Here is a 20,021-nt window from a genome sequence, read left to right as displayed (position 1 = left end):
ATGTGGGAATATGAGCTTTTGTCTGGAGGACATTCCATAGCTTTCACCAGAATTTCCAAAAAAAAAAAAAGTCATGACCCCTACTGACCTACAGAAAAAAGGAAAAGAAAAAAATCTTTGGTTGAAAGAACACCTAAAATTTGTTGTTGGGTGAGGATAAAAGAAGGAACAAAGCATGTAGACGGTTCCATTCATAAAGAGGATAAATCCACATATAGATCTATATGTTTTCTGTATCTACATTTTTTAAAGTTTTAACTTTCTCTCCATGGTTTTAAGGAACGACCTTAATCCTTAACCTCAACTGCAGAAGCGACCAACAGAAAAGATCAAACATACACCGGGAATAAACCGAAGCAATGCTTTATTGCAACCACAAAGCACCAATCCAACAAGGCATTGACACACAGAGATTGAACAAATGCCTCTTTGAACAGAGATGTAGCAAGCCCACTTCAAGTTTTTCAAAACAAGTACTTAAACCAGGAATCAAACAAAGCATCAGAGCAATTAAAAAAATATTACACCATCATGAAGGAATATATATAAAAATATTCTGTACTAGTAACAAGGCTTTTTGATCTGTAACTCTTGGCAAATTTCTTCAGAAACAAATTATTATAAATGCAACCATAAAGTGAAAAAACGCTTTCTTCAGAAACAAAGAACCCATTTAAAAGCCATTCTATACAGAAAATTAGCCCCTGCAAAAGCTAGCGGAATATGGATGGATAGCCCCAATTCACAAGAGAGTTTTTCTTTCAGAGCTATGGTTCTCCCCTGAGGGGGCCAAGATGTGTGTTCATTTCTAACATCGCAGCATATCCCAGTGAAACCTTAATAAGGTCAAGTGGAGGGCCCTCTATAAAAAAGGGTGTCAGCAATTCCATCCCAATAACACAAGCTCTAAGGAGCAGAGGAATTCAAGGGAGACAGTGATCTTTTTCTCTTTTTCCTCCTTCCCAAGTCTGTAACCAGAAGATGCTCCTTCCGTTAAGTTTTTAAAAGAATTTTGGGAAAGTCATCTACGAGGAAATGAAAAAAATCCTTATGATTTCAAAGCTTTTCTGGGACAGGGTATTTAATCATGTCAAAGACTGATTTCTTTCATTCTCTTTGACAAACTCTACAAGGAAAACTATCCTATCCACATGTTCTCATGATCTCCTTGCTCCTCCTAGCTGAATTCAGGCCAGCCGATGGATTGCCTAGTCTATCCAATAGGATAACGTTTCATTTGGTTGAAATTCTTTACATATACACATGTATGTATTCTGTTTACAAAGTTTCATCACATGAAACTGAATTGTGTCTTTGTGTATTTTTTGAGGTCTGAAACCCCAACTTGGCTATACTATGAAGAGTTGTTCTTTAAATGCTTTGATTGCAGAGGTTTTACATGATACTCGTAGATTTTCAGAGCAGGCCCCAATTTTAACTGAAGTCCTGTCAGCACATCATTTCTTGTCATCAATAGCAGGGATTTTCCATCAATTTCCTATAATGGAAACAGAGGGTAAAACCAACATGTAAGTCCAAAAGCTCAAGAATAATAAAGCAAAAAGGAAGTTCAGAGGAAAAAAGTCACATTGATTATCTCAGGATAAAATTATTACTTTTTCACTTTTGCCAAAACAGAGAAAAATAAAATATTCTATTTTTATCTTCCATCTTCTACTTTTAATCTCAGATTAAGTAAAATTCATAGTTGTTGTTGTTTTCAAGATCACATCACAAATGTCTTAAAAAACTGACAGCAAGCTTGGAGCATGGACCCTTAAGGATCAAAGATACTGCTTCCAAAAGGAATGACACTTCCCATTTATAAAATATATTATAGTTTATGCAGAAGTTTGTGTATTTAATTCCTAAAATAACTATAAATTAGGACATGCAGGGATTATCATCTTAATATTACAGGCAAACCAGGAATCGAGGCAAGGCGCTAACCTGTCAAGAACCAAGATCAAGAAATTAAGAAAGGTTGGCATAGCATTTGAACTCTCATCTGCCCACAGCCAAAGCTCATGGTCTTTCCATAACTCCCTCTATTTCTCTTGACATTTAGAAGTAAATATGTGTTGTTTAGGGGGACTAATGGGGACTAGAGTTTTAGGTTTTCTGGAATCTTGGCAATCACATCAACAAACATTGGAAAAATGACGCACGCACTCTGAACATTTTTCCTGCCCTTTGAAAGGAGAATCATCCTGCCTCACCTGAAAATCAGCCTCTCACACTGAAGGCACTACCACACTTGCTCTTACTGGGTCCTCGAGATTCCAAATAATGTAGTGAGAGGTAGGGATCTGCCCACCACAAACTCCCTCCCCTGTTCTCCTCAGAGTCCACTCCCCATGTCCTTCAGGTACCCAGCTAGGTATCCTTCACTCCAACTAACCTGGAGACTACAAAGTTCTGGGGCAAAATAAAATGGACCCTGAGTATAGAAAGTGGTTTGAAACTTGTGGAAAGTAAGGACTGAGAATGCTGACTGCCACCTTATTTTTGTTATCACTGTGGGGAGAAGCTGAGTTAGTTCTTAGGGAACCTGGGTTCAAGAGACGGACCAGTTGTGTATGCTTGGTAAGCCTCAACATATCTGTTTCATCATTCTGTCTATGTACATCTCTACCCACCTCCCCCACTGATGGACAGAAAGGGGACACAACGTGCGACTGTAGCTACATGAAACTGTGGCTCCCTCCTACATTACGACCAAGGGGGCTACTCCTCCAAACTGTCCCATGAACTTTGCCAGGCTGTGAAGAAAATGTGCATTGAATGTCTCTGTGTGGGGGAGAAAGAGCTGGGCTAGGGGGCTGAAGAAACACCCACTTTTTGACCTTAGGCAAGCCCCTTCCTCCCATCTCTGCTCAGTGGGTAACGGTGGGATATGGGGTTTCTGACAGGATTCCATGAGATAACAGCCTTGCAAATGCTCACTGAGCAATGAGTTATAGAGTCACTTGTCATTATTCCTTGACAGGATCATGGTCCTCATTTCACTTGTCTAACACCTAACACAAACCAGAGCAGAAGGACAAGGAATTGCTTCTAACAGGTCTATGGTACTTTTGAGTGCTGGAAACCTTTATTTTGTCATCTACTAAAATCCAAAATGTCTCCCATTGATATGTAGGAGACAACTATTCAAAACCATAGTGTATAAAAAGCAGTTGGTTGATAGGGTAAGAGTGGAAAATTAAGGGCATAGGGACCGAATTTCCATTCCTAAGGTATTTTTTTCTAGTTTAGCAGCTAGTAATCCCAAAGACGGTCCATTGGTAAAACCTGCAAAATCAGTAAAAGCCCCTGGCAGAGGGGCTGTTGACACCCGGAAGTCGCAGTAGCTGTTGTGAAGGCATTATGAGGTGACAGGAGTCTGAATGACAAGTGACTTCAAAGCTTATGCTCTAGCTTACACACTGAGACCAGTATTGACTCACCTGAAATGTTTTAAAAAGCAGCGTCGCCCTCCCTTCTCTCCCTCTTTCCTTCATTGGTGTTTTGCTCCTACTTCACTTGCTACATGTTTTAAACAGGCATCAGGAAGAGCTGGCGCTGCCTGCATTTCTATACAACAAGAAAACTTCCTTGATTAACTAAAAGTGAATTTTTAAAGATCTTTGCTAGCAAAAAGTCCTCTACAACTCAGCATTTCTGTCAAAAGCCAAGTATGTCTGTGAAAAATGCTGAAATTTGGATTTTATTTAAGACAAAATGGAAAATCATGTTCTGTGCTCCAATTTGATTTTCCCTTTTTTCAGTGCTACACTGCAGCTCACCTCAGACTAGGGTTTAAAATCTCACCTGAGGATACTTTTATTGATTTTAGAGAGGTGGCGGGAATAGAGAGAGAGTGAGAGTGAGAGAGAGAGAGAATAAGTTGCCTCCCGTACCCACCCTGACAGGGAATCAAACCCGAAACTCTTTCATGTATGGGACAATGCTCCAACCAACTGAGCTACCAGACCAGGGCTGGAAATACATATTTTTAAAATTTTGAAATGAGTAGTGTTCATACATACAACAAAACTTTCCTATTAAATCATGAGTAGCAGTTCAGGTGAATGGGAGCATATTGGAAATGCGAGCTTCCAGGTCAAACAAATCACAGGCTGAACCCTGTCTCCACTTATTGTGGGAACTGAGCGTCAGTTTCATCACTTGTAAAATGGAAGTAAACCCTTGAAGGGTTTTGGATATTAAGTATGATGCAGTCATGTAAGGCAACTAGCATCATGCCTGACATATTGGAGGTTTTCCATGACTACTAAGAGGAAATATATGGGCTTTGAAAGAAACAAGGTAGGTTCCAATTTCAAATCCATCTTTTGTTTCCTTTCTGGAAGAGTGCTCTCTGCCTGAATGCTACCCTTTGCCAGAGGGATGTGGGACTATTCCTATTCAAGTTCAAAAAATTTACCAAAATTAGAAAATCAAAAACTACATAAAACATTTGTCTTATAAAAATCACAAACACAGGAGCGTTCCTTGACTTAAGAAAGCTACTTGTTTGTTACATAATTTGTATAAAAGTTTGCAATGCAAATGAAATCCAAATTTTGCCAGTCAGTGTGGTGGATGTACTGGAATGAGCCTAAGAGTGGATATTGCGGTACAGAGGTTCTAATGCAGACTCCACTGGTAACTTTCCACCAGGAACCACTCCTATGAACCCCATTGAGATGAATGGGCTGGAGTGTGACCAGATCCAGTTGAACAAAAAACAAAACAAACAAACAAACAAATCCCACGATTGCATGAATATCATGATTAAAGCCAAAACAAAAATATAATTCACATTTTGGGATCCTGTTTACATATCTGTGTTAAGGGATAATAATTTGCTAGTTTCAATGGAACTTTTGACATTGCTTGTGTCTTCCGTCTTCATGCGAAAGTAACCAAGCACCTATTGGACAATGCTATTCAAAATGTTTGCAAAGTTAATAAGTTCCAGCAAGTACTCATGCATGGAAGTAAGATTCAGAGATGATAGGTGTAAATTTCTAACAAGGGCAAGCCCTAGATCTAAAAATACAGGAGGAGAATCCATAGATGTTATAGCTCAATAGATAAGCATGTTTCAGAGCAAGGTACTCTTTTATTGCTTATTAGGTGGGACCTGGGGCAAGATACTCTAAGTCTCATTTCTTCATCTATCTGATGGGAGAAAGTAGCTACTGTATTTCCCTACTGAAATATTATTGAGATAACACCTGTGAAGTCGAATTCCTGACATCTGTTAAGCAGTCAAGAAATGCTAGCTATTTTTAAAAAGTATATAAAAGATCTTAACCCATTTACTTTTGACTTTTTATCTCTGCTAATAATCTATACCTAGGTAACCCTTTCAATTGAGCCTAAATGTGATATAGTTCATTGGAAATGTACAGGAAGAAAGAAGATGAGGTGGGAAGAAAAGAAGCAAAGTGGAGCAGAATAGAAGCGAGAAGTCAGTGGGGCTCAGGATGGCAGGGCCCTGACTCAGAAGGCCGTATCTGTGAGGGTGGTCTCTACTGTCCCAACATGGTGCAGGGGAAAAGAAGGGTCAATTTAAAGTCAGAAGACTTGGTCCTAAAGGCCAAACTCTGCTGCTTTCTAGTTCCTTGTGTAACATGTGGAGCATTATTCTCTTCCTTCGTAAAATAAGATGTTTGGACTAAGCTGACCTCTGTCCATTCCAGTTCAACACACTCTCAGATTCCAATTCTGTCTTTGGTGAGCATCAGACTCACCAACCTCATCAGAAAGTCTGCCTGCGAAAGAGTATAGCAGCACCTCCTTACCAGTGACGCAGAGGAATCTGATGGAATAGGCTTTCTTCTTCCACTTCAGTCTCCCCTCTCACATTTTCTACAACTTCCTTTGTAACAACTCTCTTGCCATTAACTATCTGGCTACAAGTGGTGACCAGTCGGAAGTTTCCCATCCCACTGCTTACAAAGGGGACAAATGTCCCAGAGGAAGAACTTGGTCTGGAGCCCAGGGACACAAAAGTAGAAAATCCTGTGTCCAAAATGGGGGTCACATCAAAGAAGGAGGAGCGGAACCTTCTGGGTCTACCCACATGGCCAGTGGGAACAAAATCTCCCAAGAAGAGGTCTTCATCTTCAAAGACATTTTGAAAACCACAGTGTGGCCTCTCAAACCACAGTTCCTCCTCCAAATAGTCTTTGTCCTTACTGTCTCCTCTATTTTCCCTTTTGATGTGGTTCCCTCTGGATTTGTCATAGCTGTTGCGTTTCTTGGGATCAGACAAGATGGCATAGGCTTCAGCTACTTGTTTGAATTTCTCCTCAGCTGCCTCCTTGTTTTCCTGGTTCTTGTCTGGGTGTACCTGAAGAGCTAACTGATGGTAAGCCTTCTTAATATCACAGGGGGAAGCATTTTGAGGCAGTCCTAGTACTTTGTAATAATTCACCATGTTTCTTTAAAGGACCTTTCCTCATCAAGACAGAGGTTATTTTATGAAGAATTTCCATATAATCTTGAAAAGGAAGATGCTGATCTATTCAAGCCTACACCAAGGCCCTCTGAATATATCCCCTGTTTCCTGCGATAAATTCTCTTCTGGGGGAGAAATTCCTCTTTGTTGTGGGTGTCCTGACAGTGCCTCCACCTGCCCCTGCCCTCTGCAGCTTGCTGTGGGTGGAGTAATTGTGACAACATTGTCAGGCAATGACTCTCAGCTGATGCTGTGCTTGCCTGGCATTTTTATTGGTGGAAAATTTGGGGTGGATAATATACATGTTGGGGAGATTTCACTTTGTTTAAAATTTTAACACTGAGCAGCTTGTTAACAGAGATAAAATATCTGTGTAGTTCAAAAAGAAGTCTTACCTCATTTATTAAAGTAATATACAAAGCAAAACAGGCCTTGCACTTAAGTAGGGCACAAAGTTCATTCTGACTCATTTGTAAGGGCTAATGCCTTAGTGACTTAATGGGTATCTTCCTGTGTTATTTAATATTTACTGCTAGCACAAAGTGGGTGATAAAGGGGCTCTATCACACACACAAAAATCTTGTACACATTTCTGGTGAAGGAAAAAGTATTAAAAGGAGGATGGTGATCTATTCAAGTCTACACCAAGACCCTCTGAATCCAAATGAGGAGACTGGGTTATAAAGATGTTTGCCTAGATTAAAAAAAAAAAAAAAGAGTAGGTTTAAAGAACAGAATTAGAAATGAATTCTTCCCACATATAGTCAGATAAGGCTTATTCACTTGAGTTAATTTTTTAAAGATAGCCTTTTGGAAATTTCTCTGGACTTAACAAAACTAAATAGCAAATATCACAACAGCAAATGCTTTAAAAAAAATGCTTCTAAATTTCAAATACAGAAAGGGCTGCTGGTTGCTCTTCTTCTAGGACACACACTACATGTTTCAGACTTCCTTGCAATTTGGGGTGGCCATGTGACCAGGTTCTGGCCAATGAGATATGAAAGAAGTGATGTGTACCTCTTTCAGGTCTGGCTAATAAAACCACCTTACACAAAACTACATGTTGATGTCCAGATGACCTTTAAAGCTTCTGGTTGAAGATGACAGGGACTCCACCCCAGGTCCTTGAATTATTATGAAGCAGACACCCCCAATGACCAACCTTGGATTATTTATAGAATCGAGAAATAAAGCTCTATTGTAATTAAGTCATTATACATGTTTTCATCTACTTGTGACAGCAGTTAGTCTACTCAAATACACCAACCACTTCTACAACGTTACCTTCACTTTTAGGGCCTACTCTTAGGATGTCATCAACCAGAAGAGTCCTAGCTCCGCAACACGGGAAGGTCAATATCTATTCTCTCTCTCACTTCTCACTCTCATTACACCCACATTTTCATTTCAACTCCACTTCCTCTAGGATCATGAGTCCCTTTAGGCACTTCTTTTGTATCAAATCTGCACCCCCTGGTTGGCCCTCTTAGGCCATTAGCCCTCTACTGTGCCCATGCTACAAACATCGCATCCAGAAGCAATCCAGCTTTTCTGATTCTTATGCATGGTGCAGCTGGGGAAAAAGAAATCAAGAAACCTTTAAGATGAAACACCATACTTGCACAGTATACCAATATTAGCTTGGTCAGTAGAATCCCTTAACAGCTCTTTTATTTACCCTTGGTCAGCCCCTTCTTTCATTTCCCTTGGTGGCCATTCTTAACCTTTACTTGCTTTCTTCTAAGTTCCTTATTAAAATCATACCCATCCTGTCCACTCTAAGCAGAGAAGCCTTACCCCTTGATTAGCAACAGAAATAGAGACTGCCAGGGACTCCCTTAATGTCCAAAGGACAGAGGCAATCTTAGCTGTATCTATGTACGTCCTCATCCAGAGCACTAGGAGGATAAAGGAAGATAGCCCTGTCTTAATCAAAATTAATCCCTTCATTTTCTTTTTGTTAAAAAATATTATAGTTGAACTTTTTATTGACCAAATTGAATCACCATGTATCTTATGGCTGACATTATATTTTACTGTGGTAAAGTATGTATAACACAAAATAGGTCATTTTAACTATTTTTATGTGTATAATTCAGTAGCATTAATTGCATTCACAATGTTATAGAATCATCACCACTATCTGTTTTTTTAAGCTCTTCCATTACTTCAAACAGAAACTCCATTAAGCAACAACTCCCCCTCCTCCTAGCCCTCAATAACCTCTACTCCACTTTGTGTCTCTATTTTAGATATTTCATATAAATGGAAGCATATACTATTTGACTGGCTTATTTTACCCAACATGCTTTCAAGTTTCATTCATGTTGTAGTATGTGTCAGAAGTTCATCCCTTTTTATAACTGAATAATATTTCATTGTCTGTATATACCACATTTTGTTTATCCATTCATCTGTTCATGGACACTTGGGTTGTTTATACCTTTTGGTTACTGTTATTAATGCTGCAGTGAAGATTATGTAGAATTGCTGGGTCATATGGTAATTCTATGCTTAACTTTTTGAAGAACTGCCACACTACTTTCTCCAGCAGCTGCACCATTTTATATTCTCACCAGTAGTGCATGAGGGTTTCAAGTTCTCCATATCCTTACCCCTCCTTATTCTTTTTATCTCATCCCTTTCCTTACCCTCGGGAGTTTGCTTCATTTAACTGTCCTCAATTTCATTCAGTTTTAACCTGTCCAATTCTTTTGGTTACTTTCCTGCATGTAAGTAAGTTTAAGTGTCTCCTCTCTTATGAGGGAAGAGCCCTCATGCCTACATGACCCTCCAGCTACTGGTTCTCCCTCCACTTGCCTGCCTCCCATTCACTCACCTTGGAGGAAAAGGTCATCCATATTACTCCTTCCAACTCAGCTGAAATTCCACTGTTCTGCACAGACTCCACTGGGCTTCATCTTTTTGAGGTATTTGATCTTGTTAATCATTGAGTTTTCCCTAAAACTCCCCTTTATGAGTTTCTATACAACCTCTCATTACTGGTTCTCTCCCTCACTTCCCTGAGTATTCTTCTCAGTTGCTTTTGCTAGTTCCCTTTCTTCTCCTAAAATTAAAACGGTGTTCCCCAAGGTGCTATCCTTGGTCTTTTTCTAAGATCCTCTTCTATATTCCTTTCATTCTTACCCCTCCTGTGAGTGCTGATTGACTCCTACGTCTTCTGTTTCTAGGGCTTATTTGTCCCCTGAGCTCTGTACTAGATATATCCACTTACAGGACCTACAGATCCTCAAATTTAATGTGCCCTAAACTGTGCTTATTACAGCCCTTTTAAAACTTACCTCCCACAAACATCCTGGTTAATGGCAGTACTTTACAACCATCAGACCTGGAAACCTGGCTGTCGCCCAAGCCTTCAGCATCTCCCACCTGTAAGTGCTGAGCTCAGTTCTGGGGCTACAGCAGAGAACCTGAATGAGACAAACCTTCAATCTCCATTGTTAATGATCCACTAAATTATTTTGACTGTCTCTCTAGACTCTCCAATCTATCTCTTACTTCCCATTGCCCATGGAACCATGACAGCAGCTTTCTTGCCTTTGGTCTCCTTGTCCTTCAAGCCCCTCTCCACATGCCACTGGACTCATCTTTCAAAAACACAGATCTCATCATGGCAGTCCATATTTACTATCCTTCAGTGGTTTCTTAATGCTTGTCAGGTAAAGTCCTCTTCTGCCAAGCAAACTGGATTGTCTGTCATCTGGGTCCCTATCTGCCTTTCAGTCCAAGCCCTTGGCATTCCCTGGACCACTTGTCTTAGTCCACGGTACTTGGAGTTCACAAGATAAACCATGTTATTTCAGGTTGTCATGCCTTGGTATTAGATCCTCCCTCTGTCTGAAATCCTCTGTGCTTCCTTCAAATGGTTCTCGTATCTATAATGCATTCAGGTGGCTTTATTAAACTACAAGAGTACTTGTAATAATGAGCATTATTTTACTATAACAATCTTATATTTATTTTAATGAATGTAAATAAAAGTTATAACAACCATGGAAACAATGTGAATAAGCCAAAGAAGCACCACGCACCTATCTTATAATGTCTTAAAACTGTTCTCATTTCAAATGAATGACTTAAACAAACGTTTGAAATTTTTGGTTTATGGAAATCTATTTTAATCAAAAGTTCAAGAGATTCCTTGAAAGATTCTTTCCTTGAAGTTTCACTTTCAGTTCTCTTGGCCATTTTCATATTGTTAGTGTTACCTGTTTGCTCTTTAACTCTTTTCTAAATGTTTATGGGCTTAAAAGACACATAAGCAGAGTCTAAGTAGCTATTTCCCCTATTAATTTCATGCTGTAAAATGTTTTAAGCATTTCAGAAGCCTTCAATTGTTAAGAAATATCAGGTGTCAAAGCATGTTATTTTCAGCACTTGGTACCATGAAATGTTGATAAAGTTAATAAAAGCTATTTCCAATTTGTGGGACTTCAACTGATCTAATTCAGAGCTGGATTTACCATAAAGCTAATGAAGCTTAAGTTTTGCCTCAGCAATTCTGTATTCATAATTTTGAAATTTTTTCCCTGAGGCAGTCTGTTAGAATTGTATATGCCTTAGACCCCTTAAAGCCTAGATTTCTCCTGGGTCTTATTAGAAATAACCCATTTAAAATCACCACAGTTAAAAGCATCTGGCTGTGACTTAGAACACACACTTGGGGTGGCTCTGATAGCTTCTCTACTTGACCACTCCATTTGAAATGGTTGGTGTTACTTGGCACTTTGTAGCAGTAAAAAATTTTACTTATATTTATTAAGTCAGTGGCCTCAGAAACATACCAAAATTTAGCAAAAGACCATCTGAAAAGAAATGCCAATCTCTGCATTCCAAATGAATGGCTTAAACAAGCAGTTGGGCATGTCTGAGTAAAATACTGTTCTTATTCCTGGAGTTCAGGGAACATGGGGATATAAAAGAGTAAAACTAATTTGTCACCTTCAGTTGCATATTATTTTATAATGATAGTGTAAGTTAAAAAATTATCTTAGTGATACATATGTTCTAAAAACAGAATCACTAATGTCAGTCACTTGTAAGTTTGAGGAATCACAACAATGTAAATCATATGACACTGATTAAATGGCAGATCTCTGCGTTCCATCTTCTTCAGAGTATGTATTCAGTATATATATTATAAGTATGTGAATCAGACAGATAAAGGTAAACAGGAGGTGACTACTGTCTTTGTGACTTGCAGTTAGGGTCCAGTTTAAGCAGTGAAGTTGCTGGATTGTACTGACAGAATGCCTTAACTGGCCATGGTCAGGGGAGATGGCTTCACACCAAAGAATGGTGCTCGTTTAGCCTTCTGAGTCTGACAAAAATGATCTGATCCTTAATGTTCAGTGTGAAGAAGGTGGCGATGTTTTTTAATGAACTTAGTTAAAAGGATCCCTCTTAAAAACTAAAGCTCTTAGAAAAGTAAAATTTCTAAAGTATCTTTGACTCTTGAAAACGAGGACACCTATATCCATGGGTAACTACTAAGTTTTTATCAGCTAGTAACGAAAATTCAACTGTGTACATGCAAACCTGAAGTGGTTTTGTGCCCTATGCTGTGCATTGAGAACGTACTTCATGAGGGCAAGTTCTAAAATAACACTTGTCTATCAAAGCAGGAGCTTGAGTAACATTATGCTTGTTTAGCTCCACATTCACTGTAGAAACTGAAGTTCTAGAAAGACACACTCTCCAGGACCATCCATTGATCCAGTGACTATGAGTCAATCAGGAGAAAAGAAACCAGGAGTCCTGACTCTCACTCATACCCTTCACCACTGCATAAGAAAATTGCCGCTGCACCATGATGTCTGTGGAAAGAGAGATAGTACCAACAGTGCTGGAATCACTGCCTTCTTTTGGAAGGGCTCCCACTGCCTCCTGCTCCTATGGGCCAGTGAACCCTCTGGAGAACAGTGTGAACGTGGCCAGTGGGCCCCCCACCCTGATGGTACAAACCCGAGGGGGAGTGACATCACTGATCATAAAGGATACTGACCAGAACAGTAGAACAACCCAACACACACACACACACACACACACACACACACTATTAGCACCAAATCACAGGTGGGGTGTAGGCAGGGGGCTGTGCAGGGGCCTTCGTTTTTGACAGTTCTTTTGGCCTGTAGCTGTGACTCACACACAAAGGCTCAAAAGATGTTTGGCAAAGAAAACTTAATGGAGGTAACTGTACGAGAGGGAAATTTAATGGAGATACCTGCCATGTAGCGGTTCACCTGCACAGAGAAAAGGAGGTTACACAAAGATCACCAGCTTAATCCAGCTGCCCTCCATACAACAGGAACCTGGGACACCATTCCTGTGCTTTAGATGAAAGTCACTCTGTGGCCTGACAGCTTCCAAGGGAGCATGCTGCTAGAAGGCCACATCCCAGTCTGGCTGCTTCAGCAACATAGTATCCAGTTATGTACCTGGAGGCCACACCTCGGAGACAGATGCTCTCCCTACAGTCAGCCCACCTGTGGGTGGACATGTGTGGCATCAGTGTCAGTGTCTCAGTCAGCTCAGGCCACTAGAACAAGATCCCATAGGCAGGGTGACTGAAACAGCAGCAATGCATTTCTCACAGTTCTGGAGGCTGGAAGCTCAAGATCACAATGGTGACGTGCTTGGACTCTTGGTGAGGACCCTCTTTCTGGCTTCCAGACAGCTGCTATCTTGCTGGGGTCCTCACATGGCAGAGAGAGAAAGAGCTCTCTGGCTCCACCATCATGACCTCACCTAAATCTAATTATCTCTCAAAAGCTCCCCCTTGTAATACCACCATGTTGGGAGTCAGGGTTTCAACATATACATTTTGGGGGGACACAAACCGTCTAGAAGGGACAGCATGAGACTAAGCTCCCCACATCACTGGCAACCGTGCTACCCTTTCTGGACTTGCCCTTCCCTAAGGTGGTCTAGGGGATGCTCTCCATCCCTGCCTGCTTACATTTAAAGGCAGGCCAAAGCCTTTAAGGATGTGTCTTCTGTGACAGAAGATATGTCTGGAAAGGTAATGTGTTTGGGCAGGGGGTGAACCGAAGTTTTCCCACCTAGAAGGAACTTGGTGAGTGACTGCTGACTGCTTGAGGAAGATCCGTGGAGGTGAAACACTGAAGGCCTCTAAATCATGATGGTGGAAGAGGAAGGTTAACGTGGTAGAGATCCTGATCTTCAGTCCTCATGAAAATCACAGGAGCTACTTGTCTTATCAGCTGGGTCCTGTACAGTAATTCCCTTCTTGTCCTCCTTTAATGAGCAGAGGAAAGATGATGATAATTTCACAGCAGAAGAAAGATCTGGATCACTTCCAGAGAATAATTTGAGCCATACTATTTCCACTACCCAACTGGCCTTCCATGAGAATGAAGGAATTCCAGCTTCTGGATCATGTCTGTGAAACTCCAGTCCCCTGGAGAGTCTTTACCAGGCTCCTGAGTTGGCGGGTTCAACACAGTAGCAAGATGATGCTCCCTTCCCTTCTTGAAGGACTTCTGAATGAAATGCTTTGGGAGAGTTTGTTCCCTCTTGTCTCAAAGTGTCTCTAGTGCCAGAGTGATGTCATCCATTGGAGAAAGGGCCTGCTCCTAGACCAAGCTCAGAACTGGCCAGTCCTGCTTCTGAGGTCCTACAAAGAATCCAAATGGCCCAAAGAACACGCCCAACCCCAACCTGGGGCATATGCCTCAGAAGTCTGAACAGAAGCTCACTCTGAAAACACTTTTGGGCAGCTAGGAATCCAGCCAAGAGACCTTTTAGCTAAGTCCTTTTTTTTTTTTTTTTGCTTAACATTTCACAATATTGTTCAAATTTAGAGGTGTGTTAATGGACTTTCTACTATTACACACCAAATTAAAATACGTTCCAGTTGATCAACCTTCCACTTTCCAACCTGAACTATTTCCCCCACAATTTTATTATGAAAATTTTCAAACATAAAGAAAAGTTGTGTGATTCTAATAAATACCCATATTCTCATCACTTACATTTTATAATTAACATTTTATCTACTTAATCATATGTCTATCCATCTACTCAACCCTCTATCCAATTGTTAGCCCATATTTTGATGCATTTCAGTTATATACATCAGTAAGTTGTAAATTAAATACTTTGGTTTGTATATCATTAATTGTTTAATTATTTTTACAATTCTTTTCCTTTTGAGATAAAATTTAGAGGCTATGTAATGCACAAATCTGAATCATTTGTATAAGCTTGTGCCCAGGCAGTGACCAATGCATATACCTATAACCCAAACTCTTATTAAGACATAGAACATTATCATCACCCAGAAAGTCTCCTCATGCTCCATCCCAGTCATTTTCCTCTCCTACCTATCCAGAGGCAACAACTCTTCGGATGCTTTTCTACCACTGACACATTTTCCTGTCCTTAACTTTTATCTAAGGGGAATGGCTATGGTCTGAATGTTTATGTACCCTCAAATTTATATGTTAAAATCTAATGCCCAAGGCACAGGAGGGTATTAGTAATGATATGAATAGGTGGGGCCTTTGAGAGGTAATTAGGTCATGAGAGCAGAGTGCTAATGAATGGGATTAGTGTCCTTACAAAAGAGGTCCTACAGAGCTCTCTCACCCCTTCCTCTATTTGAGAACAGAGCAAAAAGTAGCTGGCTGTCTAGGAAGTGAGCTTTCACCAGATACAAAATCTGTAGCCACCTTCATCTTGGGAGTTCCCAGCCTCCAGAATGGTGAGAAATATTTGTTTATAAGCCACTCCATTTATGGTATTTTTGTTATAGCAACATGAAAGGACTGAGACAGAAATGATTAGTATGAACTCTTTTGCGTAAGGCTTCTCTCACTCAGCATAATGTTTTGAGACTCACCCAGACTGTTATATTCATCAGTAGTTCATTCCTTTTTATTACTGGGTGGCATTCCATTGTATGACTATACCACTATTTGTATATTCATTGCCTTATTAATGGACACTTTGGCTTCCAGTTTTAGGCTATTATGAATAAAACTACTAAGAACAATTTTGTACAAATATTTTATGGACATATATTTTCATTTCCCTTTGGTAAATACTCAGGAAAGAAATTGCTGGATCATGGGGTAGATGTATTTTTGTTAATGTTAATACTCCTATCAACGATGTAACAGAGGGTGCTTGCTCCATATCCTCACCAATATTTGGGTTTATCAATCTTTCTAATTTTAGTGATTCTGGTGAGTGTGAAGTGGTTTAAGCTGTTATTTTGGCAAATGATCCAAACTAACAAAAAATATCTAGGGATCAGGTTTGAAAAATATTTGTTGAAGGAAATCTAGAGGTTGGCATATATAATATTAGAAAAGTTCAACTATCCAAACCCAGCTGGAGAGAATAAGAAAGGGTTAAAAGGATATGGAAGAAGCAGCCAGACATATTCTTCAGTTCATAATATTCTTGATTATATTATTATGTTAGATTTAACGCTAGGAAAATGGCAGCCGTTATTGATAGGGAGATAGAAACTCTGTGTTTTCCTACAGAGCTGATCTGGTGTGGACCACAACATGCTTCCCCAATTTGTTTCTTCATGGTCAAAGCACCTTGAGCACCATCCTTACAGATCTGACCCAGCCTGAAAAATGGGGCCAGGAGTCACCCAGACAATTGGGAGATACCCCCTGATTCTCCCTCCCTCTTTCCAATACTAACTCTGGACCCAGGGGAAGGGAATTAACACTCGGGGAGCATCAGCACTGCTCCAGGACCCATCCTAGGCACTGCGCGCGCATACATTATCCTAGAATCCTTACAACACCACCGCACCAAGTGAGGCACTGATAGCTTCACGTTATCAGAGGTGGGTGTAACGGCGGTGCACCGGGCGCGCGCCCTGGGCCCCGACTTCTGAAGGGCCCTGCAGAACCCCAAATTTACACTTTTTAATTTATTTAAAAATATGGTTAACATGTATTTTTATTTTCCCCGTCTCTCTCTCTTTTTTAAGGGGTCCAGTATTTTCTTCTGTGCCCAGGGCCTCAACCAACCTTAATCCACCTCTGCATGTTATAGATGGGAAACCAAGACTCAGAGAGATGCAGTAACTTGCCCGGGTTACACAGTGTTAGAAGAACCAGGATTTAACTAAATCCTGTGCTTTTATCGCTCTACTTTGCTAAGCACTCAGAAAGCAAATTGAGGGGGGCTATTAAGCTCAGCTGGTACAAAGGCCAGAGGCAGATGGGGCTGCTTGTCTCTAAGACAGATTAGTCCCTCCTTTTTCATTCTTTTCTGTTTTCTGCTTTCCAGCGTGTCTATGCGGAAGGTAGGGCTGTTCCGTCTTTCAGAATATGCAGCTGTAAATGAGCGTTAGCCCTCGCCTCTGCAGCTGTGACTGTCTCAGGGCTTGGGCTTTTCTCTTGCAGGAAGAACTCATTAGCTTGTCACGTTTCTTCTTCCCTTCCCCACCTCTTCAGTATCTTAGGGCCTGGTATGATTAAGACTTGTTATGCAGGACACGCAGAGCCCCACTGGTCCTTCACTGCTTTCTGGTCCTCTTTCTCCTCACTCCCTTCTGCCTCTTTGGGGAAGGGAGGTGAGTAACTGTGTTCATCGTGTGTTTCTCTAGACTCAGTTACCTGTTCCTGAAAAGCACTAGCTTGCTCCTCAAATCCCGCTGTTCGGAAATAATTGACGACGTCCATTACAGCCCAGTCTGCAGGATCGGGTGGTCTCCCCTTCTCCACCGAACTGCAAAACACAAACCCAGACTGTTGTCACGGCAGAGCATGCCAGCGTGCATCCAGGCCCAGGACTCAGGCTCCCAGTGGAGCCCAGGCCAGCTCACAGGAACCATGGTCCCCTCTTCCCTAGAGGCCCAGGTCCCAAATTAGCTCCCTCAGGACCATCGTCATTCTTGTGCTTCTTGGATTCAGAAGAACATTACTCTCACTGGCTCAGTCACTGCTTTCCTAACAAACCATTAGACCTTTAATATAAAGTATTTCCTCATGTACTGTTTTTTAATCCAGAGATACTAAGCATGGTCCAGTGACTTCTGGCAGCTCACAGTATGATTCCCCTGAGTCAAGAACACCAGGTTCTTTACAAAACAGCCCCAATGTACCTGCCTTTCTCCATCTCCTACTACCTTCCTCATGCCCCTTCCCATAATCCTCTCTGCAGCTGTAAACCACATGGCTAACTCCACTCCCCAATCTGCCATGCCCTTTGACAGCTCTGAGCCTTACACATGCCACATGCAATGCCCTCCCCATCTGCTTCTACCTGACAAAATCCACCATTCCTACCTAGTTTATTCTGGTTCAAATGCCTTCTCCTGTGAGGCATTTTCTTGCTCTACCAGGGAATTGTTTGAGTTAGAACCTCTTCTGCACTTGAGAACTCCATTCAAACTCCCATTATGGCACTTCCTATGCAGGATTATGCTCTCTGCTTATCAATCAGTTTCTCCCACCAGACCAAGAGATGTGGACTAGAGATACATACTTGGACCTGGATCATTTCTCATTTTATTATCCCTAGTGTCAAGCATGTAGTTAGAAACTCAATCAATATTTAAGTGACTAGATATGATCAAGTACTTGTCTGCAAGGGTCAGTGGGTAGCCTGCTGGGCTGGATTTAGAGAGGAGGGACAGGAGAAATGGAATAGAGAGAGATGGCAGGGACCTGCAGTTACTGTGACTCCCTCTCAGTTCTGTTTGGGAGTATTTGTCTGGATTTCTCTACACCTCATCCAAGATGATTCTTCCAAAGTGAAAATCCAATCACACTGTTCCCATACTTAAAATCCTCCAAAGACTTCCCACTGCTTTTAAGATAAATTCCAAATAGCTTAACTTGGCTTAAAAGATCCTTCAGTACAGAGCTCCTGCTAGCTCTCCAGCTAGGAACACATGGGTGAGTAAACAGACACGGCCTGTGCTTGTGAACCTTCAGTCCTGTGGGGGAGACACTGATCAGTAAACACACGACTAGATGGACAGCTGCACCTTGTGGTAAGTGCTAGGACAGTTTAAGGGGCTAGGGGAGGCACCTTAAGGCACTGGAGTAGGCTTCTCTGTGGAAGTTTCCTTTGAGGTACGGTACAGAAAGCAGCCAAAAATTAACCAGATGGAAAAGTCAGAAGGAAATTATTCCAGGCTCTTAGACAGGAAGATACACTGCTAAGGGAACAATGCAGTTCTTGGAGGCCACATTGAGGATTCTGGATTTTTGTGTACAAGCAATGGAGACTTGTTAAATGGTCTTATGCAAAGAGGGAGACCTGATCAGATTCACATTGAAAAGAGTATCGAAGAGGAGCCAGAAGGGAATAAGGGATGCCAGTGAGAGGTCTATTAGAGTCATCCAAGCAAGAAATCATGGTGATCAAGACTAGAATAGTGACTATGAAAAAGGAGAGAAGTGTGTGGATTTCAGTGATTTTTTTTTTTTTGCATTTTTCCCTTTTTTTTTTTTTTGTTCTATTACAGCTGTCCCATCTTTCCCCCATTTCTCTCCCCTGCCCCACCCACCTCCTCCAATCCAATGGTCAGCCTTCACCCTGTAGTCCACGTCCATGGGTCACTTACATTAGTACATTAGTTCCTTGACTAGATCCTTCCCCTTCTCCCTCCCCCCCCCACCTCTGGTCACTATCAGTCTGCTTCTTGTTTTAATTGATATTTAACCAATAACATCAGCAGGACTTAGTGGTGGACTACACATTTAGAATGAGGGACATGGAACTGGATAAACAATTAATTAATTCACTTAGATGACACTTCAGGTTTAGTTGGACATACTGAATTTGAGGTACCATCAGTAGCCAAGTAGAGATTTAAGATGGGACATGAGTCTGGAGTTCAAAGTAGAAGAGCGGGCTAGAGGTACACAGTTGGGAGATGAAATCATTTAGATGGTAGGTAACTGAAACCTTGGAGAGGATGAGAAGAGAATTGGGCCTAGAACTAAACTTGGGGAGGTTCAACATTTAGTGAAAGTTGAAAAGATTCATGTTACTTTTAATGGAAATGATATTGCCCAGACTTTGGAGATTCCTGAAACTCTTCAAATATCCAGAAGTCTAGGGTCTAGCTGTACTTCTGCTGTCCTCCCAGCATAATCTTTTGCTCATAGTGGGAACTTAAAATACTTTGTGGAAAAAAACCTGTCCTAACTAAAGAAAAGGAAGTCACTAACGATGCACATGTGATGTATGGTTGATCAACACAGCACTTCATTTAAAAACATTTAGAATGAATGCTTACTAGTTAGAAGCATTTTCCATTTGGGGTTTAGGGATTGTGAATCTATAAACAATGGATGTCAATGTGCCTACACACTCATAGACATACATGTTCATGTGAGTATACACATGCACACACACACACATACATATCTTTCTAATACTTGACAGGTAATATGCATGGGGAAAATATTTTCAAACATTAATTATGTATTTTAATATCAAAGCTACATGGGTTTAAAAAAATTATCCACATGCTGGGATTTTCTACCATCCCATTAACATAAGCAACATAAACTGACACCAGGGACTCACT

At 40.9% G+C, this 20,021-nt stretch overlaps 1 protein-coding gene and 1 pseudogene across 3 annotated transcripts in view; both read right to left on the bottom strand.

Moving 5' to 3' along the window:
- Positions 1-374: 374 nt before the first annotated feature.
- The window catches only part of SAMD13 (sterile alpha motif domain containing 13), a 45,945-nt gene continuing 26,298 nt past the window's right edge, over positions 375-20,021 (bottom strand). For all 3 annotated transcript variants that reach the window (XM_090271695.1, XM_090271693.1, XM_090271694.1), the window contains 2 exons: positions 17,092-17,203; positions 375-1,498 (listed from right to left, as the gene is read on the bottom strand). In XM_090271695.1, the coding sequence (XP_090127821.1) occupies positions 1,355-1,498; positions 17,092-17,203 (256 nt within the window). In that variant the 3' untranslated portion in view covers positions 375-1,354. The remainder of the gene's footprint in view (positions 1,499-17,091; positions 17,204-20,021) is intronic.
- LOC150015174 (dnaJ homolog subfamily B member 6 pseudogene) lies at positions 5,792-6,433 on the bottom strand (annotated as a pseudogene).

This window comes from Furipterus horrens, unplaced genomic scaffold, assembly GCF_987537825.1.
Source record: "Furipterus horrens unplaced genomic scaffold, mFurHor1.1.pri manual_scaffold_3, whole genome shotgun sequence".
NCBI classification, from domain to species: Eukaryota; Metazoa; Chordata; class Mammalia; order Chiroptera; family Furipteridae; genus Furipterus; species Furipterus horrens.
Note: the sequence above shows the minus strand (reverse complement) of the source record. Positions and strands in the feature narration are given on the sequence as shown.